The 26,001-nt window shown below is 39.0% G+C and overlaps 2 protein-coding genes across 4 annotated transcripts in view; one reads left to right on the forward strand and one right to left on the reverse strand.

Annotated features, from left to right (window-relative positions):
* Positions 1 to 19,064, forward strand: part of LOC124140115 (microphthalmia-associated transcription factor-like) — a 37,330-nt gene extending 18,266 nt beyond the window's left edge. Inside the window, exons 1-8 of one of the 3 annotated variants that reach the window (XM_046507500.2) lie at positions 394 to 597; positions 10,905 to 11,106; positions 12,962 to 13,189; positions 13,456 to 13,560; positions 14,567 to 14,735; positions 15,012 to 15,087; positions 15,524 to 15,671; positions 16,101 to 19,064. In XM_046507500.2, coding sequence (XP_046363456.1) covers positions 482 to 597; positions 10,905 to 11,106; positions 12,962 to 13,189; positions 13,456 to 13,560; positions 14,567 to 14,735; positions 15,012 to 15,087; positions 15,524 to 15,671; positions 16,101 to 16,361 — 1,305 coding nt within the window. In that variant the 5' untranslated portion in view covers positions 394 to 481 and the 3' untranslated portion in view covers positions 16,362 to 19,064. Of the gene's footprint in view, positions 1 to 393; positions 598 to 8,062; positions 8,179 to 10,904; positions 11,107 to 12,961; positions 13,190 to 13,455; positions 13,561 to 14,566; positions 14,736 to 15,011; positions 15,088 to 15,523; positions 15,672 to 16,100 lie in introns of those variants that run through there. The other 2 variants (XM_046507501.2, XM_046507499.2) reach the window with 2 other exon arrangements.
* A 1,995-nt stretch (positions 19,065 to 21,059) lies between these two features.
* Positions 21,060 to 26,001, reverse strand: part of LOC124140116 (testin-like) — an 82,700-nt gene continuing 77,758 nt past the window's right edge. Inside the window, exon 7 of the mRNA XM_046507502.2 lies at positions 21,060 to 25,076. Coding sequence (XP_046363458.1) covers positions 24,846 to 25,076 — 231 coding nt within the window. The 3' untranslated portion in view covers positions 21,060 to 24,845. The remainder of the gene's footprint in view (positions 25,077 to 26,001) is intronic.

Consider the following 26,001-nt stretch of genomic DNA (forward strand, 5'->3'; position numbering starts at 1 on the left):
TAACGAAAAGATGATAGCGACATTTTTTTTAATGAAAAACTTTCTCACTGCATTCCCCGTGTGATGAGCGTTTCACTGTAAGCTCGGTAGACATACTTTCTCCACCCCAAAAATGTTCTGTTTTGTGATATATAAATCCCTACTTATCTCCACGATTATGAGGAAACATTTGCCTCCGTTGTAATAATTCAACAATACCCCTTTCTGTTATCACATGTGCGCAAACTGATCTACTTTCATTAAAAATCCCACAAACTGACCTTCAAACTTTCCAAAAGCACGTACGGGAATTCCCCTTAAGTTGATGTAATGTTACTAAATATAGCCAATGACGAATTTATTCAACCATCCAATCAGCTCGTATTTTCCACACACCTGATTTTGAACAGCCAATCAGACATCATTACGCAAGCCAGACGCATTTGGGGCAGAGGAATCTACCCTAGTTGACGCTTATTTTCTCTAAAACCTAAGAAACCTAATGCAAGGAATGGCGGACTCTGGCATAGAAACCGACCTGGGGAGTCTGCTCGGGCTGGACGAGAACTCTTCAGACAGCGCCTACTATGAGTTGAAGAGCACGACGGTGACGGAAAGGTGAGATGTACGCGGCTGACGCAGCCATCCTGAAACGCCCTCTCAAATGGTCCGCGCACGATTCACACATGATCACAGATTATAGCAGTACATTTGACCCGTTTGTGGCTGACATCTCGAAAGTAGTTGCGTAACACACCGAGTTAACACAGATATGCTAATGTGGCGATACCAGATACAGTCATAGATGTGTTTAGTAAAGTGACATTTGTTTGTTTAGCGACTTGACAAAGCTGTCAACACTGAACGTCCGCGGTTAACCATGCAAGTTGCCATTGACTGTCAGGCAGTCCAATTTTCATTAATTTCTTAATACCGCCCATTTTTAAATCGAAAGAAATGGATTATGGTCTATTCCTTTAGTTTATATTATATCCGTACATGGTTGACTGTTTTCAACATAATGATTATTAAATGTTTAACCCAGATAAATAGGATTCTGTAGTGAAATGCTGAATGAAACAGGATATATCTTTGTTTCACAGAGTATTTCATTACAAAAAATGCTTATAAATGTTTTTCAAATGAGTAAATGGTGCCGGCAACATTGTGGTATTTAGTTGCATGTTGTCATTAAGATTTTAGTTGAATTTCTCGGTGGAATAGAAAAAAATGGTTAAATATCCGACACTCCTGTAACCTTCCTTTTTTATGTCTATTTTTTAATGTCATTTTCTTACAGTTGTTATTTGTTGATATGCTTTGTCTGGACATATTGTCAGTAATACAATCAAATACATATGATGTTGTGGTCATGCTTTACCACTGAATTATAGACGTTGTAGGCATTCTTTTTGTATAAACATGTAGATGAAATACGGGGTTGAATGTCATAGTGTGGTAGTGTGAACTCCAATAATCTGTGGGCATAAAGTGATATGTGTCAAGCATGTCTGTGAAGCATGTCTGTCACACATGTAAACATTTCTTATAATGCCAATGAAATGGACTATGTTTGTAGGAAAACTAGTTCCAACATTTGAAAACTCTTCCCAGCAGCAGTGATTGTTCTTTGGGGTGATTAAGGTGCAATCAAGTGGTCCTAGTATTGACAGTACATTAACGAAATGGAGTGTGTCATCATGATCTCACCCCAGTGATCAGTGCTCCCACTATCAACTACTGGTTTGTCTGATCTAGTATGTAAGCCCTCATGCCATACACATTATTATGGCTGCAGTATTCTTACTATGCCCTAATATCAAATTCAAAGGAGTACAGGGATTTAGCAAGACATGCTCAGAGGCGACATTTGGTCCAAGTCGGCAGCAAATGTCAGTAAAATTTCTCACTATGCCTGCTTGTCTAACGGATCAGGTGGTCAAGGTCGCTGACTTGGTTGATGCATGTCATCGATCCCAATTGCGGGGATCGATGCTCATGATGTCAATCACAGGATTGTCTGGTCCAGAATTGATTATTTACAGACCTGTCATATAGCTGGAATATTGCTGAGTGCGGCGTTAAAGAACAAACAAAACAAAAGCTTGTCAAAATGGCAGACTTAAGACCATCAGGTCATCTGTCCTGATTGTGTATGTGGTTGCTCGTGCTTTCAATCACTGGTTTGTCTGGTTCAGATTTATTCATTTCCAAGCCACTGTGACATTTCTGGAATATTTCTGACTGCTGCATTAAGTAATTTTCACTCGAATAGGTCTTCAGCAACCTATGCTTGCCATAAAAGGTGACTATGCTTGTCGTAAAAGGCGACTAACGGGATCGGGTGGTCAGGCTCGCTGACTTGGTTGATGCATGTCATCAATCCCAATTGCGTGGATCGATGCTCATAATATTAATCACTGGATTGTCTGGTCCAGACTCGATTATTTACAGAATATTGCTGGTGCGGCGTTAAACAACACACCACCAACCAACCATTCACTCACTCAGTCACACACTAATGGCTTGAGTTGTGTAACTATGTAACATGCTAGTATTACAACCAGTACATTCATAATCACATTGTTGCTATCTTTAAACATAGTAGTTATTCTCAACAGTGAACATACTACTTTAGTGATATGAATGTTTACAATATTCAACATGATACTGGATAGTTGAACCACAGGAGTCCGTATCTAAAAATAGACGCCCTCATGCATATTCATGACCATCTCCACACGCGAAGGGTGGTCATGAATATGCATGAGGGCGTCTATTTTTAGATACGGACTCCTGTGGTTGAACTAATGGTTGATGTTACTGTTTGCTATATTCACCGTTGTGATATTTATTTTATATATCTATCTATTTTATTTCTCTGTTATGTATTTTGCATCCACACCCTTAATAAATATATCTTCAGAAAAGATGGTTGAAGTAACAAGATTATTTTTTTGCATGTGATATTTTTCTAACAACAAATACACAGGACCTCTTGCATATTTCCATAAGTTGAAATAAGTGTTCATGGGAAGTTAAATGGGCTAAATGTACAAGTAGATATATATATTTCAGGTTTTGTTCCTTGATAATGTCTCTATGCTGAATCTATTTGGGCCAACTTCTCTATCTTCTCAGGCTAATTTTTATCCCAGTTAGAATCATTACAGGATTAACTTGAAACTGGGGCCCATTTTATTTAATTCATTTGCAGTTGGAGGGCAAATAAAGACAATAAAGATAAAGTAGTCAATAAAGAAGTGGTTATGAAAGTAATTGGTATATTTTGTCTTCTGACCAGAAAAACTATATTCCTTCAGACAAGATGTCTTTGCACAACCAAGCTTAGATTTAAAGAAAATGCTATCACTCCTCAGCAGCCATTGTGTCCACTCATTCCACATTTTGTGTTTTATTTTAGCAGTTTACAGCAAGCAAAGTGTATATTGGAACTTATTCTATTCACTAAAGCCTGACCTCACACTCAGGGACAGCCGGCATACAGCAGTTAAAGAGTTGAAGTGGAGTTTATGTGGCGAAGCAAAAGCTATTTTGTGTGCAGGGTTTATGCTGGTGCAATGTCTATTCACGTGACATATTGTCCATGCAGTTCTAACAGGTTGTTTATATGATATGAGATCCAATCTGGTTCATGGATCGGTGCACTTTATGTGTAGATTGGTATACTGCAGCAATGTAATATCATTGACATGTTTCTATAGTTATTTTCCTTGCTTGCGTAGGCAAAGTATGATTCATTTCTGTCTGGGCTGTACGTGATGAAAATTGACAAATTTTATCAGTGAGATCAGAGAAAGCGACAATGGCAGTGGAAGTGAAGTTGTCAGATTGTCGGGACAGGATTTATTAGGGAAGCTGTTGATTGTCCTAGATTTGTGTAAGTAATGAGACACATGACATCAGCAGGGAGTTGTGCTGCTGCGTAAATACACAGGTCATTCTCAGTAAATGATTTCACTATTCTGTCTCACTACAGAACTTTTATCGGTGAAATTGCATGCATAATAGGGCTTTGATGAGTCCAAATTTACTACCCGGGTACCCACCCCTCCTATTACCCGACCCTACCCGGGTACCCACTGTAGGTCTCAAGAGATGTACAAAATGTCCTATAGGGAATTTTTTTACCATAGCCCCGCTAAAACGTATTTATATACATGTATTAAACAATCTGGTCATGCATACACTGAAGTTGACTTAAGGTATATCTTTATTAAACCATATGAAAAGTCAGAAAGAATGGGTGCATTAGTGACCTGTATTGTAACCATAGATTTCTAGACAATTTTTGTCATTAAACTGTATATCACAGGACTAACCACGGGTCTGGGTAGTCCTGTGGGTACCACCCGACACGGGTACTCGAGTTACTTACCTGTCCCAGCCCTAATGCATAATACAATAAATGAATACAAAAAGTGTGTTGGTTGTTCATTTCATGTGCTGTCATGTACATTTCAGTGTACATCACGTTCACAGGGCTTCATCTATGGCTTACGTCTTGCAATTACCTGCAATGATGGTTGTTGGAATACTACTGAAACAAGTCAATAGATAAAAAACTTTGAAGTTTTTAGTGTTTAACGTTGACATATTTTGAAGCAGCACTTTTGAAGTTTGATATCAGATTTTAGCCAAATTTAAGTACACAACACCATGTCACTGTGTAAATGGTTAAGATTTTTTTCATCATTCTGTATTTTGTTTATGTAATAATGATATGTACAAATTAAAAACACCTTTGAAACCTTGCAATCTAGTCATCAGATCAGCCTTCATTATTTTCTATCTCATGTAACATAAACATGTTTAAGATCTAGCCATTTTGGAGAGGAAATCATGAAGAAATCGATTGTGCTTAAAAGTCTGACATAATCAATTAAAAGAGTATCAGATTGATGGCCATGTGTTGCGGTTGTTGACAGCAATGTACGCATCACTTGGTAGCAGGTGGCTATATTGAGTTTGTCTGTACCATACTTCATGATGTACATGCGCAGTTGTTGTGAGTTTGGAACACAGCCAAACAGTGCCCTCCTCTCGTCCCCAGTGTACACAAGTGACGAGGATGGTTTATACATTTCCTAGGTTTTGATGTTAGTTTCACTTTGATATTTTCGTGGAAAGTCTCCTGCCAAAGGAAATGAGTGCTGGATGTGTTGGTACATCTGCAGCTATAAATACCCCAGGATGACTTGGCAACGTCAGCTGACAAATGCCCCTGCATATTAATGAGTGGGCTTTGCTGTCCAAGCCATTGTGTTCAATTCTCATGTTTTTGCTTGCTTGAGTGGAAAGGTTTTTGCAGGGTTCATAGGTCTCGGCATGAAGGATGACCTTCAATGTCTATTTTAAATGTTTTGGAATACATTTAAGTAACTTCCTGTTTTTAGTTCAATAATGGCCTATTTGTGCCTGAATCCTGTTAAATCGTGATGCATGTTTAGTAAGTTGTTGTATTTGATGGTCATGTGTTAGGACTATATTTACATGGGCTGTTGTTTGCTTTATTCAAAATCATGAATGATAACTAAATCAATCAAAGCTTACGATCCTAGCCTATTTTCTGATGAAACCATGTCATTAAGCTGATGTATGCTTTATGAATAACAGTTTTATATCTATTATTGTTATTAAGAAACAAATTGCGAAAACTTAAATACTGTCAAGTTATGGATAGAAATATATACATATATATCCATGTTTTATGCAAGTTAAAATATCATATATCAGTTAATCTGCCCTATCTTGATAACACCTGCTCATGCCTTCAAACTGAACAATGTACAATATAAGTTGTGGCAGGTTCATGAGGGGTACAGGGGTTTTATGCGTCCTGTGTAGATTTTATGCCACTTACAACGGATTTATCTTACTGACATGTTTTAATGTGACATTGTTAAAAAAATTAAAACAAATTCTAAACTGACAGAAAACAGCTGTTCCGTTGAGCTGAGGTTAACTTGTGCTAAGGGCGGTGGGGTAGCCTAGTGGTTAAAGCATTCGCTCGTCACGCCGAAGACCTGGGTTCGATTCCCCACATGGGTACAATGTGTGAAGCCCATTTCTGGTGTCCTCCGCCGTGATATTGCTGGAATATTGCTAAAAGCGGCGTAAAACCATACTCACTCACTCACTCACTCACTTGTGCTATATAACCTGACTTCCATTGACTCGGAAAAAGCATGCAGCTTTTTGCTTGAAAGCGTATAAAGGATTTATTCTGCCTCTGAGAAATCCATGTGCAGCCTGTATTGCTCATGGCGGGGTATAAGAGATATATTCCCCTGCTGAAAACTTTATTACCCTCAAAGGTGGGTTACACAGTATTTTATCATGATCAGGCAGACCAATCAGATCTCATCATTCTGACATGGAGGTATTATAACAAGTTTTACAACTTCATTCAACATTTAATGAACAATCACATATGGTATTAAAACGAGGTAGAAAAAAAAAATAAAGAATAAGTGAGGATTTGTTTTCTTATTTTAATAATCTCCTGTTGTCTTATCAGTTAAGAATGCTACTGTAAATCTGGAAAGATCTGCGAGCAGGAAAATACTGCGAAAACTGTGTGACGCACACTCCCAATAGTTTCATGACGCAGTCATTTTTGCAAACAAACAAAAGACAAAAGGAGGCATATTTTTTTCATTCTCTTTCACACATTGTCAAACCAACCAGTACATGAGTAAATAAATAATCCCTCACATCCTAGGTTTCTCTAATTAGGCATTGTCACTCACTATCCAATAACACTGTGTAGTACGCCAGCCAGTCTATACTGCTAGATAAACACGCTACTCCAACCTCCCATGTCAACAACAACACATCTATAGTTTAAAAAAACACTGAGGTACCTTTAATTATGGCGCTTCCTACTTATCAAAAATAACATTTGATCTTTGGTAGTCTTAACGTAACAGGGTGTTGCAAAACTTTTCTGATACAGTTTAGGTCAGTGTTAGCCACGCGCAATAATTTCATGGGGCAAGACTTTCCGGATTTGCTATACCCGTTACATATTGCAGTAAATAATAGTAATTACATTGACATTGTAAAATAAAATAAATGTGCAATAATGATTATATACCCTGCATGGAACGAAGTGAATTTAGTGACAAGATTAAAATTTGAGATAAAGTGTGAAACATACCATGCTTCCCATTAAAGGCGATTATGCTTGTCGTAAGTTGTGACAAACGGGATTGGGTGGTCGGGCTCGCTGATTTGGTTAATGCATGTCATCTTATCCCAATTGCATAGATCAATGCTCATGATGTCAATCACTGGATTGTCTGGTCCAGACTTGTTTATTTACAGACTGCCATCATATAGCTGGAATATTGCCAAGTGCAGAGTTAAACAACAAACAAACAAAGTGTTAAGCAATAAGAGATAATGAGTGGTAACACTCGAACGTATTGAGCAGCACAGGAGTGTTAAGTTGATATATATTGCTGTCTACCTGATAAGCCTTATCTGTTTCTTTAACACACAGGGCAGAGTCCATGAGGATGGACTGATACAGTTAGTAAGAAACCTGATCTGTTGGATGGAAAGACTGCTATGAATATGTTGCTGAAGTAGAAGTTTATTCATGTATCAAATTTCAGATCTAAAGTATAATCAATATGTTATTTCATATCACCACACACTGCACTTAATGATACCACAATGGGTTCCATTTAACATGTGGCAGTCCTAATTGTCTTCAGCCTTAAGTATACATTACAAATTAACAATAAACACTGCATACGAGTAACATGAATACAATTTATGCATTTTGGGGTTAATATCAATATTAAAGTGAAATGAAATATTTGTCAACTCTTTGTGAATATAAATCAAACAAGTGTATTTTAAGTTCCTCATTTCTATTCTCTTGTAACCGTAGTAAGTTGATGGAGTGAACGTGTGTAAATGCCGGCCATAGCACCAGTGATATAAGCAGTAGGTTAGCAGGTAGAATTTAAATGACTGGGGTGATTACTGGATGATAGGGTTGGACTATCAAAGTTCAGTGTGACCTAGATATGTGTGGTACATTGTCTGGATTAGTCGTGTGGCCATGGAGGTGCATGGTCCACCAGACACCAGGAGCGGGAACCAACCCGTAGATCTAACTTTACCTCGAAAACGGAGAAATCAGTGTTTACGACAGCGGACAAGGTACGCCTATGTCACGGTTGGCTCAGTTTGTCACTGTGACATGTTTTTAACAGCTGTTTGTGTGACTCATAAGGTTGAAATTTTATGATATACTGTCCTAGATTGGTGAAGTTAGCAGATAAGACTCACTGACTGCCTTGTTTGTTTGAATGGTCTTTGGCTGTGGTTTATTGTGCAGGTGATTCATGGTTGACAGGACTTTGTTATCTATGTCCTTGTATGGCGATTTCCTGTTGCTGAAATTGTATTTTGTAGTTAATGATATGTGCTGTTTTGTGAGATAGGCAGTCCTTGTCAGATATCTTTGATGACCTATTAACTTATGTTATGTTCTAATGTAAATTAGTTTATCATGTCAATCCTGATGGTGTCTTTTCGTTTTCACATGTATGTACTGAAATTGATTGACTTGATTATACACTTTTGACATTTTTCTGTTCATGAAAATATTGCTGTATCATTCTTAAGACTGAAAATTACATGACTAACAAGTTTGCACATTGTAATTATTGTCTTAGATGGGGGGAAATCTTACTGTAAATAATTCTTTTATTTGGTGAAGCATGTTCCTTGTAAGTTAGGTTTAAAAAAGAAAAGATTTCTTTTTGGTTAGAGCAACATCATATTTTTTATCTTTAACTCCACTGAACAGAGTTTCAAGTGAGTTTTTAACCTGCTGTAGCCTTTGACATGATTATCTAAATTTACTGCATTTTCTATACCTCTGAATCCTCAGGGTTAAAGAATTGAAAGTTTATGTATAAGGTCCTAGCAATGGTTACTCTACTAAACTTAACAGAACTCAATTAAATTTGATCAAATCTGCAATTGTTGCTATTATTCAACATGTTTCAGAATGAAATGTTTATGATGTTCTCTTGTAGCGTAATGTCTGTTACTTCTTTTTCTCTTTTCATGTTTACCAATTATCAAGTTCATTATGACCTTTGTAAAGTAATGTTGCAAATATTCCCGAAAAATTCCGATGAGATATAGAGCCTAGTGGCTCATTTTTATCTCTAGTACTCTAGAATGTGACATTTAAGAAAACATTTCAGTGATGGAAACATATTATCAGTCATAATCTAATTGTTACATAGACGTTCCACCGGATTGACAACATGATAATTTCTGTTTATCACATGAAGAAACATAACAGTTATCCAGTTCTGTTAGTGAAAGTTTTATGTCGTCACCAATATTCAACAGTAGCAGTTGTTGGTGATATGTAGACACATGTGTGGAATCAGGTGGAGGGATAGTATTGATACACTTGTTTTGATGGAGAAGGGTTGACCTTGGCTTGGTCGTGGCCACACATGGCACATCATAGCTGGACAAGGTCACAGAAGTGTTTATCAATGATTAGGGAGGTTGTGGCCATGTCGTCAGATTGCTGTGTCTGCTTTGTCAACTTACTTGGTAAGAATGATATGTACTGTACTCAGAATTAGTAGAGGTGTGCGATGTTACTGGTATACCAGTACACCACGATTGAAATACTAATGTATATGTATCACAATACATACGGAAAATGCTGGTGTAATGCGTTTTTCAGAATCATGCATATTTTCATGTTATTGGCCTCTTATTTTCATTGAGCTGCATCAAACAACATTCACTCACTACTTGTCTGAAAACTGGATGCTTCTGTTGTTAGCAAGCAATCCTTTTGTAAATAGGTAGACAGTGAAGATATGGTCTATTTCATTGACCCAGTAATGTGGATTGGCTAACACTCAAGAGTGGGCTTTTACAAGGAAAACATAGTTTAACAGTGTAGATATGCAGATATATAACACAGAAGTGTTTTCTGAACAGGGAAATAGCACTGGGTTTGTCAAGGACGTGTTTCATAGGATTGCTGATTCTGAAGTGACTGCAGGAAATATTTATGTAGTTTTAGGAAAAGGACTTTGACATACAATTGCCCTGCATGGCAGTAGTCTTTGTGTGAGGGAAATACCCAGGTACATGGGAGGAAGTTTTCCTCGAATACTTACACTTCGGTTTTACCTTAGCACAACTATTTATTACCAGTGTAACACAGTTATGTCAATCATATTGTTGAGACATTGTGACATACGGAAACATGAGGTACACACTTGACATGGGGTATAATTCTTTTCATTTAGTCTTTTTTGCTCTTGTTTTTGAAGTTTTAATAATTATTCTTGTCTGTCTCACAGTCCCATAACCGTATTATTTTCCCTTCCGCCCAGCCCTTCCTGTAATGCAAAATTCCTAATTGAAGCAAGTCTAGATTTTCCTCATGTTGCCATCACACTGGCGCTCCTTTATTATTTAAAAGGAGTTACTTGTTTCTGTCAATATTATATATTTTCAGAGACAATAACGTAATAATTGAGATTTATTTTATAGCTTTAACAAATCATATTACACTTTTTCCCAAAACTGTATGCCATAAAATTGTTCATGTGTATTTTTTGTATTTGAGTTCAATCTTAATTGTTCTTTGCTATGTTATAGGATGTGAACAGTAGATACTGCAATCACTGGATTGTCTGGTCCAAACTTGATTATTTACAGACCGCTGTCATATAGCTGGAATATTGCTGAGTGCATCATTAAACAACAAACAAACAAAACTTCAATGTAGCTATGGCATATAGCTATATGATGTCTGAATCTGATTGTGTTTAATTAGAAACTGAAATGGTATAATGGTTATCATGCTCGTCTTACCCTGTACATTATTATTTCAGTCCAGTGACAGACATTCGGAATGCCAGCATGTCCAATCGAACCAACCTGCGGTTGCAGCTGATGCGGCAGCAGCTGATTGAGGAGGAGAAGCGAGAGACCGTATTGTCATCATCGTTCAAACCTTCCAGCGTGCCCTCAAAAACCATTGACATGCCGACCGTCAGCGTCACCTCTACAGAAGTGCCGCCACAAGTCTTAAGGGTGTGTACCCAACTACTTTTTTAAAATATTTAATTAAAAACTGATAATGACAAATTGTGGACAAATTAATCATAGTGATATTGATTAACACTTGGCACTATTGATCTGTATATGTACTATAACAGATGCTAAGATATATCTTTTTACAAAGATTAATTTATCAATGATGTAAGTACCCTGCAATAAAAAATATGACATTTATTTCTAAATTGTTTTATAATTTGGGCAATTACACAAACTGTTCAAGACGTCTGTGTATATTAGCTCTGTGGCTTTAGGGATAAAGCATGTGTTTGGTATGGTGAATTTCATCAAGTAAGGAAGGAAGACAAACTCAGTTATTTTCTTCATCTTTAGGTACTTTGCGACAGACAGTAAGATAATGTGAGGCAGGTGGGATGAAAATCTAATAACATTTAATATTTCCTTTGTATAATATGATGAAATAGTGTAGCGAGCTGTAGCTGTTAATTGTCAAGTTGTGATTTGGAAGTAACATACAGTGAACGGTTATAACAAACTCAAAGGGACAACTAATTTAAGTTTGTTATAACCGTAGTTCATTATAAGCATATATACAATGGACACAACCAAAAAATAGTTTGTTATATCCATCAGTTCGTTATAAGGGTGTTCGTTTTAAATATAGTTTTCTATATATATATATATATATATATATATATATATATATATATATATATATATATACCGAATGTGTTAATTTCTGTATACTTGGGTCTAATGTATGTGCACCCCAACTCATATTGATTATATGACTATTGTATGCTAGTATTCATGTTTTCCTGGAGATATTTATGTTATTTATGTATCAGCAGTCATGTGTATCAACAGGCGTGTTTTGAGAGCTGGATCAACAGCTGCTTTGAATTGAAGCATTGAAACATAAAGCAGTGTATGATCCTATGTGTATATTCACTTCTAGGATTGAACATTTACCAAAAAAACATCTACATAAATAATAATAATGTAGAGAAATAGAAAGAATAATGAATATCAGACTGTCTGGTGTTATGGAATCTAGCCATACTCCCAGTTTCCGTGAAGCTAAGAGCCTTGGTTCAGTCCTGTTTCACTTTGTGATGTTACGTCAGTAGTATGCAATGATCGAGCGTTTGATAAACCGTCACATCTCAAACTGAAGTGATTTCCCAGATGAGTTGACCCTTGACCTTATCACCTTGGTTACAGTGTATTATTAGGACAATACATTGTGTACTTCTCCATGATGATGCACTTAACACTTTGACCACAGTGCACTTACTAATGGCAGGAAGTAGCAGACGGAAGCAGGGATGACGTCTGCTTGAACTAGCTGCCCATGTTATTCATCGTCACTAGCTCTGCCATGCTATATTCACGACCTTATTTGGAATATAGCTTTTCTCTTTGAAATATTTTTTCAAAATAGTTCTAAAATATGCCAACTGCTCACTAATTTACACTGGAATGAAATTCTGAAAGATTTGAATGTTTTAATTTGGATGATGTAAATGTCCCAAAGTGCAGAAGTCCAATTGTTGACCACACACAAGAATAATGAGCAGTAATTTTGTGCTTAAAATAGGTTCACTGGTTCAAAATTAGGATAATTTTGAGCAACTTTTCAACAGAAGTAATGCTTAAGTATTCCCCCCAAACAAACCTTAGGAGTCAAACTCTAGTGCTGAGGGGGAATTCTGGAACATCCTGCAGCTTCTCAACTAATAGGTCAAGCCAAACCTAATTATCAAATTTATCTGCAGTTAGAATGAAGAACTGAGTGTATGACATTACTATTGCAGGTGCTGAAGGACAGTGGTTGGTTGTGGAGGTACAGGTGTGTTCTGTGTTGCAGGTGGAGACCAATCTACAGTTCCCCACCAAATACCACATGCAGCAGAACAAGAAGCGTCAGATTCAGATGTTCTTGAATCAGGGTCAGGTTCCTGTGACAGTGCAGTCCCTCCCTGCTGTTTCCAGCACCTCCGCCCCAGGGGATCTGGGCTTCTTAGGGAGTGCCCCAGCAGATCCTGACAGTCCACTCTCCATGGGGCTCAGCAGTGTAGCTACAAGCACATCAGAGGTCAGTTTTACAACAGCACAGTTCGTGTTTAATACAATCAATCACCTGTTCAGAGTTATGAAATCCTGTAGGATCACCTTTGACAAGTTTGTCCATGATAACAATTGTTGTCAAATGAGTATAAATTATGTTTTCTTAAAACTCAACATGTATTTGGTAGCTTATGCAACAGGTTGTGACATTTGGAAAACCAACTATGTTATGGTCAGAATAAGCAATGCAATGTCTGAAGTAGTAATCTGCATATGGACACTGATGTTTTTCAGGTGGACAACTTCCTGTCGGACATCATCAGCCTGGAGTCTGTGGAGGCTTGTCTGGACAGTGACCTCACTCTCATCGAACCATCTCTCACTCAAATGTCATCCACAGTAAGTGCTACAAGAATACACCATTTAGATTCACATCATACTCAAAAAGTTAGAATGGTACATGTAGTACAGTCAGTAGAAGACAACCTCCTTCTTAACAATCTGCGATCAGCCAAAAAACAGCTCAATACCATGGAGAAGGCTAGCTAAGGGAGAGTTGATTACCTGAGGATAGACTGGCCAGGAACTTGTCTTAGTATTTCTTTGCATGGAGAAGTTGGATAGTCCAATAACTGGCTGTTGGATAGTCCAGTAATTACCTGTTGGATAGTCCAGTAATTATCTGTTGGATAGTCCAGTAATTCTAAGTTTTAACCCCTCCTGAAAAAAACAAACCAATGGGGGCAGTTGATAAAATACTGAGATTAATCTCAACAAACCAGTGTGATAAAAGATGGCGTACAAACAGTGCAAGTGTAACCACCACTTTGACCTGTCGTTTATCAAGAGCTGATAATTGCAGGGTAAACGTGATCTACTAACCTAGTTGACAGCGCTAGCACCGAGTACACAGTTATCAGTATGAGGAGGAAAGTATTACACATTGTTTGATAGCATACAACCCTTAACCCTCGTCAGTGGTGTACGTATCATGCCTGATCAGTATTGGGAGATAAGAAGTGCCACTATCTGATAACTGATGTACATCTGCAAGGCTCAAGATGATTGTTTCGTAACTACCAGAAATGATCTAATGGTAGTGAGTGTTGTTGGATCTTGATGTTTGCTTCTATCAGTGACTGGTTCAGAAGCAATATGCATGCTTACTTGTGATAATACAAAAAAAACGTTTTTAGTTTTTAATCAGCAAGGTCCCTGAAGTAATATGAGGGGGAAGTGTTATTACCACAAGGTAAATTTGTTGACATTTTGACAATCTTATGAAGCGCCGTATCAAGTTGTCTCCCTCTGGACTATGTATAACTTTTGAATATCAACTTTCTTGAATTCACCAGGTAAGATTATTTTTCTTTCTTGTGATGATGATGATGATTCATTGTTTCAGATGCCTCAATCTCAGCTCCTTAACACATACTCGGTCGACTCAGCTGGCGCCAAGTCCTCATCATCATGCCCAGCTGCTTTCCGTAAAGAACCGACGCCAAGCTTCATCACAGAAGATGATGAGAAGGCTTGGTATAAGGAGCGCCAGAAAAAGGATAACCACAATATGAGTAAGTACATATGAAGGAATGTCACACTTGCTGGTTGTGTCTGATGTCGATTCAGGCCACTGTTTCCTCTTCAATGTTTCATGGTGTTTCTGCAATTCTTGTTGATTCCTTTTTCGAGTACATCTTCATCTTCAGGTTTTATTTGGAGTAAGAAGTATTTGCAAGATAAAGGTGTTGAGAACAAGCAAGAAACTATCTTTCAGTTCTGTTCTTGTGGTTTCATGTATGAGTATTTCAAGTCACTTTCTAACAATATCATTGAATTACTGCTTCCAGTTGAGAGGAGGAGAAGGTTTAACATCAATGACAGGATCAAGGAGCTCGGGACCATGCTGCCCAGATCTAGTGATCCGTAAGTAGTCTCAGGGTTAACTCCCCTTCACTGACAGAATAGACTCTTCCGCAAGTCTGCAACAGTTGTTAAATATTTGATTTCCTAAGTAACTTCCATCAAATGAAGTGTATATGTGCTTCAAGGTCTGCAACTACCATTAACACGTTTCTGTAGGCAGTAAATACAATTCTTTGACAGGGAAACTGAATAAATGTAAATGTTTTCCCTATTCAAAAATCTATTTAGGTAGGCCCAACTTGGTTGTTGATGAGAGGCTACTTATATTATATACACTAAAGGATATCTGTATGTCATGAAGATAGAGAATGCTGCAAGAACGTATGCTCGCAAATCACTGTAACGAACACTTTTCAGCTCTTTTGCTGCAATGTAGAGATAGGGTGAACTTAATGTTCCTGTGGGTGTTGTGACCGGACTGTTCCTCTGTTGACAGAGACTTGAGACAGAACAAAGGGTCTATCTTGAAGGCGTCTGTGGACTACATCCGCAAGCTGAAGCGAGACCAGGAGAAAGTGCGACAGCTGGAAGACCAGCGGAGGCAGCTAGAGGCAGCTAACAGGAGATACATGCTCAAAGTACAGGTGAGTTGTCTCCCTTTGACCTTCACCATCACCAGGAATTATTTTGCTTATGAAGATCTCAAATGTCAACAGATTCTTATAATTGCTGGAATCAGGAATGAATAATGTTATGTTTTTTACTCGTGACACATTCTATATTCATACCAGTAGATGTCTTATCACAGAAGGGCAAATTATATGTGAGCATGGATAAATTTGGCAACAATTTAGATGTTACGACAACCCTTGGCTGAAAGTAAACGTATCACAAAGACCAATAAGTTCACTTTCAGTTTGAACTTCATTGTTAATTTTGATCTGGTCTGCTTGGTTTTACCATTTATCAAACGATCACACATATAAGTGTGTTCATTGATGTACCTATATAGTCGACCAGTGATATTGTCTTAATATTTGACTGTGTGTAATGTCTCCTGTATATTCTTCTAGCAACTTGAACTGCTGATGAAGGCCCACGGGGTTTCAACAGGCTACACAGAAGACATGATGTCGCTTACCACAATGATACCTCCTAGTGCTGTCAACTTTCAACCCAGACAGGAAATGGATCAGTCTGACATGTTTTCATCAACACCTACCAACAGTTCTCTGATCGAGGAGGAAGACTCTCCTGTCAGTGGAGACCCGATGATGATGTCAGCACCGGTCAGTCCTTCTCTCGGCATGGAGGATGATTCAGACTTCTTGTGAATGTTCTTGGACAAGGGGAGATAACTCTATTTGTCTTTGTAAAAAGTGGACTTTTTCGTCTCGAGAGAAAAGCTTTACAAGTCTCTACAACTATGAAGAACTTAAGATTCAAGTCAACAAACCATTTTCATTTGTATCAGGATTGAAGTGACTTCAGCCTTCATGGCAGCGTTCATCACAGTGGCTCGGCATGAATTATTGCAAATTGAGTTAAATTTTTAATATAACTGCCAGCGATATGATCAAAAGACTGAGAGAAAAACTTTTGATTTGCCAACAGACATTTTTTTATATCAAAAGTGCAATAGTTGGACAATGATTTCCCGAGTGTTTTGGAAGCATGACGTGCCACCCAGGTCTAGGATTCTGCCTGAAGTGGTCTTTGGTCCCTGTTGCATAGAATTTAGATTGCAAAAGTCTTTTATCTGAACTGTTTGACAAACATGTGTTTCATGATACGACTCTTAAGAGGTTTTTGTGAAAAAAACCTGGTTGTTTGTAGGGAGTTATTCACTCTGTTAGAATTTGGATGGCATTTGGTGCTAAGAAGTGCAAAATTTCCATAGGTGGCAGTGCATTGGATATATGGGCTTTGACCTGTGACCTTGACCTTTATGCAAATATGCTACAAAAGGCTCAATTGTCAGTTGTAGGCAACCCATTGAAGGCACTACAGTGGCATGGAAATCCAGATTATATGTTCTAAGAACCTCAGAAGACTGGAGAGGAGGAACTACTGAGGTGTGTATGCATGGCACCAGAGACAGGTGACCGTGATACTCATGGTCATGGTCACCAGGACTGTTGATAGGAGGGAGACCATTCCAGTGTACAGCATAGTATTTGTTGTAGAGGAATAGTTGACTTCCACTTATGTAAATATGTAAATAAGTACATAATATAACCCTGTGTACATATCATGTATATTGCATCCTTGTTAAGACTTTGCCACTTCATATGTTTCTGTGGCCGACACAATTATGTCCTGAAGGTAGAAAACTGGTTTCTTCTATTATTTTTCAATGAGTGTTGAACATGTTGTTTAAAGATTCTTTTGACAGGAATGGGGTGTTTCGTATTCTAGCTTAAAAGAGAAGTATTCTATCGAGAGAAATTGACATTATTACATGAAAGACTTCAACTTCAAAACGTTCTAAATTTGAGGAGCTTTCTGGCCTCACGACATGAGGTAGATATGGAGAACATACTCAATCTGTATTTGGTGAGATATTTATCAATACATCATGTTCACAACTAAATCTATTGAACCCCAAACCACGTTCTTACAAATCTGTTTTGCTTGGACAGCATTCTATATGTTAAAAAGAATATTCCTCATATGATTTAACACCTTAGTGTGTATGAAATGGAAAAGGTTTTTTTCCCGTTACTGAGCTAAGACTTACCAACTTTTGTTTTCAAACACCATAGCAAATACTCTATGGTCAATGTAGTAAAGTACACAATAGTGTAATGTATTTGAAATAGTTCCTGGACAAACTATGATTTGAATGTTTATTGCATAAGGAAGCAGTTTCAGTATCACGGTAGGTAGTGACAAGCCGGTTGTTTTAACTTCATGACCATAAACTCATTAATCAAAAGACACAAAACCCATTACATTATCATCAGGTTAAATGTGGATTCACATTTACGTCCCTTATGTGCCCCTTGTTGTGAAACTCCTTCAGATCCACCAGTGAAGAAGCAGTATTTCGAGATAAGTTATGTCTCGGTAGAGAGGATGTAGTTATCTCAGGATGAGCCACTTATCGGGAGAGAGGATGTAGTTATCTCAGGATGAGCCACTTATCGGGAGAGAGGATGTAGTTATCTCAGGATGAGCCACTTATCGGGAGAGAGGATGTAGTTAACTTGAGATCTCCCCCTACAGAGATCTCAACAGTTGTCTTGAGATAAGTCACATCTCAGTAGAAGAAACAGTTGTCTTGGGATAAGATATGTTTGTGTAGAGAGGAAGCTGTTATCACAAGATGTCATATCTCTGTAGAGGAAGCTGTTATCTCAAGATGTCACATCTCAGTAGAAGAAGCAGTTGTCTTGAGATAAGTCATGTCTGTGCAGAGTAGAAGCTGTTATCTCAAGATAGTCACATCTCAGTAGAGTAAGCAGTTGTCTTGAGATAAGTCATGTCTGTGTAGAGAGGAAGCTGTTATCTCAAGATAAGTCACATCTCAGTAGAGTAAGCAGTTGTCTTGAGATAAGTCATGTCTGTGTAGAGAGTAAGCTGTTATCTCAAGATAAGTCACATCTCAGTAGAGTAAGCAGTTATCTCAAGATAAGTCACATCTCTGAGGAGGAAACATTTGTCTCGAGATAGACCAGGCATCTATTGGAGAATATGTTGGAGTTGCATCTACTATACCCAGTAGGTGGTATTGTATTCCTACTTCTGAGATGGTCAGAGATATATTGAAGTAGAAGTTTCAGACAGGAAGAATTTAAAACAAAAGGTTAAAGGTTTAAATTCCTTCATGTTTTGGTTTCCGTGAAGCACAATAGAGACTTGTGTGTGTAAATGGCATAATTCATGTTCATTGTGTATAGTAATGAAACATTGTTATTGTATTTTAGAAAGCAATGCATGAATGCAATACAAGAATGTTGCAGACTGGATGATACAGTTTCCAATTTTTGTTTTTTAAAACACAAAGGAAGAAAATAAAAGAAATGTCAATCATGTTTTAGTGTTTGATTATTAATTGATATGGAATTTTGAAAACACCTTGAACAACTCTTTCCACTGATGTACAGACATGTTAGGTGCAGTCTGGCATATCATGGAACAAGTTCTCAATAAAATGTTATGAGTTGACTTAGATGTGGATTGGATGGTTATACAATGTGCGAGATGGATCCATCACGGCATCCAAACTTTGTGGATCCATGCTTGTGCTCTCAATGTTTATAATGCACCAGATTGTTTCACCAAGTTAATGCTTTACATCATTACCCTGGTCAGTGGAACAGTAAGACAAATTTCATTCTCAGCCCCTTGGGGAGTATACAACCCAAGCTGCCTTGTGAGGTGCTAGAATGTTTACACTCACATTACCATCTCGTCCTACTGGGTATCCATTTGCTGCTGGGTGAACAGAGATGTTTCAAACAAAGTCTCTTGGCTAGGGAGACCAAAGCCCTGGAAACTCTCAGGAACCAAGCAGCTGGATGACCCATTCATCTATTCTCCATGACCAAGCTTCCTGATTTGTGACCTGTGTGCAGTACACAGGACCACGTGCCACCACTACAAGTTTGTTTGCTCCTGATTCGATTGTTTACAAGTTGCAACAATATGGCAGCAATAACATTGCCGCACAATACAACACTCTCATGCTAGTTGAATGTCAGCCACTGGTGGGGAATTTCCACACTTTTTATTCGTCCATCTGTTAGATATTGTCAGCATCATCCCCAGAAACATACCATCATCACCCAGGAAAATCAAACTCATGATTTCAGGAAAATGGTAAGTGTAACTTCCAAAACCCGTGAAGATCCAGGGTAGAATAGGTCTTCAGCAACCCATGCTTGTCTCTCCGTGAAGATCCGGGTTAAAATAGGTCTTCAGCAACCCCTGCTTGTCTCTCCGTGAAGATCCGGGGTAGAATAGGTCTTCAGCAACCCATGCTTGTCTCTCCGTGAAGATCCGGGTTAAAATAGGTCTTCAGCAACCCCTGCTTGTCTCTCCGTGAAGATCCGGGGTAGGATAGGTCTTCAGCAACCCATGCTTGTCTCTCCGTGAAGATCCGGGTTAAAATAGGTCTTCAGCAACCCATGCTTGTCTCTCCGTGAAGATCCGGGGTAGAATAGGTCTTCAGCAACCCATGCTTGTCTCTCCGTGAAGATCCGGGTTAAAATAGGTCTTCAGCAACCCCTGCTTGTCTCTCCGTGAAGATCCGGGGTAGGATAGGTCTTCAGCAACCCATGCTTGTCTCTCCGTGAAGATCCGGGTTAAAATAGGTCTTCAGCAACCCCTGCTTGACTCTCCGTGAAGATCCGGGGTAGAATAGGTCTTCAGCAACCCATGCTTGTCTCTCCATGAAGATCCGGGTTAAAATAGGTCTTCAGCAACCCATGCTTGTCTCTCCGTGAAGATCCGGGGTAGAATAGGTCTTCAGCAACCCATGCTTGTCTCTCCGTGAAGATCCGAGGTAGAATAGGTTTTCAGCAACCCATGCTTGTCTCTCCGTGAAAATCCGGGGTAAAATAGGTCTTCAGCAACCCATGCTTGTCTCTCCGTGAAGATCCGGGGTAGAATAGGTCTTCAGCAACCCATGCTTGTCTCTCTGTGAAGATCCGGGGTAGAATAGGTCTTCAGCAACCCATGCTTGTCTCTCCGTGAAGATCCGGGGTAAAATAGGTCTTCAGCAACCCTTGCTTGCTGTAAGAGGCAAACTAACAAGATCGGGTGGTCAGGCTCGCTGACTTGGTTGATGCATGTCATCGATCCCAATTGAGGGGATCAATGCTCATGATGTCAATCACAGGATTGTCTGGTCCAGACTTGATTATTTACAGACCCCCTGTCATATAGCTGGAAAATTGCTCAGTGCGGTGATAAACAACATACAAACAAAATAAACATGTAACTTCCAAAACTCAATATGCAGAAGTGATCAAGCCCACCATGGTAGAAGTATCAATTTATCAACTCACTCAAGACAAAACACAAAATACAAAAAAAGTTGTTTATTTAAGCATAAAATTAAATTTGTACAAGTAAAAAAATCTCTGAAGAGTTTGGCACCAGATTCCAAGGCATATTTATTGTCTGAGTATAGAATATATTAGTCTCTATCTACAGTGGAGGTCAGGTGTCTACATAACAAGGCACATGGTTAAGGCTCGGCCTTTGCCATCCTCCGGTGGTCCTGTTTACATGATGCTCCAAGACAATATTTAATAATCCATTCTGAATTAATTGGAACTGTATGCACCATATCAATGGTTAGCTTTGCCATCAAATGTACCTTTTTATTAAATCGATAGGGGAAAATAGGCAAGGATGAATATTAACTTGGATGAAACTTTACATTTCTAGAGACAAACGCGTCGCGCTGAAGACCTGGGTTCGATTCCCGACATGGGTACAATATGTGAAGCCCATGTCTGGTATTCCCTGCCGTGATATTGCTGGAATATTGCTAAAAGCGGCGTCAAATCAAACTCACTCACTCATTCACTAAAGACAAATGGTGAAGATGACCATTAGGTTATTTCAACCCTCTATTTAGTTTAAATCAAGGCATTTTTAGGACAATGACTGCATTTTGACTACAATGTTTATAGAAATAATGTTTCTCTTTTCTAACTGGCCATAATTATCTCATCCAAACTGTAAATTTAAGTTAAAATTATTGTTCATTTCACTAATAACAGGGTGTGTGGAAGAAGGGGTAGAGAGAGGCACATATACTAACATGTGAGCATCTGTGGATTCAGAAATGATGACATACTTACTTTCTTGTGATTGGCCCACACCGATTTTGTCATCAACAGGATCATAACAACGTCACTTACTGGCTGCCAGTGGCAGGGTGCTAAATGTTTGGAAGGATTTCACAAATCTTTCAAGATAGGATCAGTGACTATTGGTCACATATTAAATAACTGAAATCACGACTGCTAGGGCTGGGATGGGTAACTCGGTACTCGGGTCAGTGGGTACTGAAACTTGTCACAGAACTCTATGCTTACACTACAAGTCACTAATTATTCACATTTCTTTCTGATTATTCACCCATTCGTTCTGACTTATATATGTTTGAGTAAAGATAAAGCTTCAGTCAACCTCAGTGTATGCATGACCAGATCGTTTTATATGTATATCTCAACTCTTGAGGCCTACAGTGGGTACCCGGGTAGGGTCGGGTAATAGGGGGTCGGGTAGTAAATTTCCCGGGCCCTAATGACAGCTCCTTGTTGTGCCCAAATAATCCCCCATTATAATAACTATTTCATGGGAATGTGAAGTGACATTGCGTGAATCCCACGACTGCGTGACCCAGATTTATCACTACACATCATCTTGAAATACTGACCCAGGTAATCTGTGAAGCAAGTCCGGCCTGGTCTCACTTGAGCAATTAGTAAAACTCAAAAGAAATATTTTGATGAACTTCCAAGAAGACTTGTAACGAATATTTTCACTTCACTCAATATTTCAAAACAAAGACTGAACTGAGCTGAATTGACTCACTTCTAGATACAATGTGACAATATCACCAAAACAGGATGAACCTGTTCTAAATAAACACGGCAACAGTCTATGTCCAAGTTTGAGTGATATCATTCTGACACCACTGTACAAAGATGAAGATGTAAAATATTAAATAAGTGAAAATCATCCTCATCAACATGCCTTATAAGTACAGATAGGAATGAACACAATTTAAGATTAGTAAATATAAATAAATATGTTGAGAAAATAATGATGATGGTCTGTTAACATAAGAAAATTTCACAAATATATTTGTTAAGAAATGAATGTGCCCTTATAGACGAGCATGCTTGTTCCTTTACAGATGAACAGCTCCAACATATGTACATCTTACACTACTACGTATTGAGTACATGTATGATCTGCCATAGCATTGTGTACGTCCTGGGTAAGGCATGACTGAAGCTCTACAACATGTGGTTTTAATAGAGAAAAATGGAAGAAAATCTTACTAAATATCACAGAATGCTTCACTTCAGCTCTACAAACTGAAGAAATACAGCCATCCACAGCAGATGCAAACATGCACTTCCCCCAACAATTCACTGACTAGCATAAGATGGCATAAGTATAGGATAAATTTGCCTGGATTCCAAATTTGAGAGTTTTTTTCATTTCCTGATATTTTTTTCAGGCTTTTGTTTGAATACATCTAAACTGACATCATTCTTATCAGGACGTTATATACGTTAAATGGTTTCTGACGTTATATATGCATCACATGATAATACTAACCAATAACCAGGGGATTAAAATTTTTATCGTACTCCCTTCGAAAATATTGTTTATACATGTATGTTTAAGACAGTATTATTATTTTGTGTTTGGTCAAGCCTCTGACTGTATCTCCCCAGCTGATCTACACTGAGAGAAACCACCACACACGGAGCTACTACACACACAGGCTCTTGTCTTCATCCTCACTAGGAGAGGATTTTTAAAGAATACTAATTTTCACTTTGTTTTCATGATTGATCTGCATCAGATAGTTGAACCTGATCTGCAAGGATATCCCGGATAGCATGTGCTATTGTTAGAGTGAATATTATCCTACCCTATTTTATGATGATAAAGATCATGAAATGTATTTGAAAACTGTCACATACGCATAAAAAATGTTTGCTAAACCACATGTTCTGTGAAAACTGACAATATTCCCTCCCAGTTAGGATGAAAACAGGCTGTACACCTCCTGGCAACTACAGGCACAGGCAGACTACATAACAATTAAACAACACCGGAGAAGAACTATGTACATGGACATTTTGTGCTTGTCACATCAGAAGTAACGTCTATAGACGGGAAATACTGAAGGAAAAGACAACACCAATACAGACGACTGTCGATTCCTGACTAGCAGATGGAGGCACAATGTGATTAATACTTTGAAGGTAAAACAATGACAATGTTAAAGAAAGAATAAATAAATGAAAATCAATGTTTCAAGCCGCTAATGCACGAGTTGGTTGATCATACCTTCGTAAATGACATGCTTCGGCCCTTTCCTCATACGGCACATGCAGATTTTGTACACTCACATGAAAGTGGTTTTCAGAAAGTGTCCTTTACAAAAAGGAGTATTGATTAATCAGGGTCAAGATCATGTAATGGTTTATCAATTATGATTACTAACAAATTAGACATTACGGCATATATTAATGACATATTTCTCGTATTCCACAACAATGTGGTCAGTGAATAGAGACATGAAGACATGTAACATATTTTGGAAGCTGTGAGTTTGACAATGTTCACTGACTGAACCTGCTCTTCTGTGTATCTCACTGACAAGGAAGTTGGTCATGTTCAAGGTCAGACATGCTTCTTGATGCGTTTTTAACAGCAGCAATCTTGAGGATGTTATTTGACAACACCTGCTTCTTGATGAATCCTACAAGCAGGAAGCTTATGATGTTCACCGACAAGGAATCCCATGTGCAGTGCAAGCTTGAAGATGTTCACTGACAAGGAATCCTGTGTGCAGCGCAAGCTTGAAGATGTTCCTTGACTATTCCTGCATACTGATACATCCCTATATGTTCCTGGAAATACTTGAACACCCAAATACAATCTCCACACACCGTTCCTTCAAACTATCCAATTCTATATTGGCACTAACTCATAAATATATGTCAAACATTTTCACTGGTCACCACAATCAACCTTCAAATCATCCAATGACAGACAAGGAAGCATCAAATGGTCCAATCAGCGAAGGCCAATCAGCTTTGAGGACATGTTCATGATGATGCCAAATGTTTGGCAAAGGAGGCGTTGGGGTACATGACATGCCGCTGCCTGCACTCGGCGCTGCAGTAGAGCTTGCCCTCGCGGAGGAGGAACTGGTTGTTCATGAGGCTGCGGCCGCACAAACTACAGCTGAAGCAGTGGGGACAGGCGTGCCAGTGGAGGTCACCGTGGTTCATGCCGGGGGAGTCCGCGGTGATGGGCCGCTGACAAGTGTTACACACCTGGAAGGAGACATGGTTACAATCTGAGATGACAACATTGGGTTAAAACCAATTGTTGAGTGAGTAAGTTTTATGCTTGTTTAACTGGCTTCCTGTTTAATTGGCTTCCTCATCATGTGTTCTCTGTCCATCATGTTGTTACAGTATCAGTTACATGTAAGGGTGTCTGGTGGTGGCGAGCCATGAGTTTCATGTAAGGGTGTGCCTGGTGGTGGGTAGCCGTGGGTTTCAGTTACATGTAAGAGGGCCTGGTGGTGGGTGGCTGTGGGTTTCAGTTACATGTAAGAGGGCCTGGTGGTGGGTAGCCGTGGGTTTCAGTTACATGTAAGAGGGCCTGGTGGTGGGTAGCCGTGGGTTTCAGTTACATGTAAGAGGGCCTGGTGGTGGGTAGCCATGGGTTTCAGTTACATGTAAGAGGGCCTGGTGGTGGGTAGCTGTGGGTTTCAGTTACATGTAAGAGGGCCTGGTGAAGGGTGGCTGTGGGTTTCAGTTACATGTAAGAGGGCCTGGTGGTGGGTAGCCGTGGGTTTCAGTTACATGTAAGAGGGCCTGGTGGTGGGTGGTTGTGGGTTTCAGTTACATGTAAGAGGGCCTGGTGGTGGGAAGTTGTGGGTTCCAGTTACATGTAAGAGGGCCTGGTGGTGGGTAGCTGTGGGTTTCAGTTACATGTAAGAGGGCCTGGTGGTGGGTAGCTGTGGGTTTCAGTAACATGTAAGAGGGCCTGGTGGTGGGTGGCTGTGGGTTTCAGTTACATGTAAGAGGGCCTGGTGGTGGGTAGCTGTGGGTTAAAGTTACATGTAAGAGGGCCTGGTGGTGGGTAGTCGTGGGTTTCAGTTACATGTAAGAGGGCCTGGTGGTGGGTAGTCGTGGGTTTCAGTTACATGTAAGAGGGCCTGGTGGTGGGTAGATGTGGGTTTCAGTTACA

This window comes from Haliotis rufescens, unplaced genomic scaffold, assembly GCF_023055435.1.
Source record: "Haliotis rufescens isolate VD_foot unplaced genomic scaffold, xgHalRufe1.0.p SCAF_23, whole genome shotgun sequence".
Taxonomy (NCBI): domain Eukaryota; kingdom Metazoa; phylum Mollusca; class Gastropoda; order Lepetellida; family Haliotidae; genus Haliotis; species Haliotis rufescens.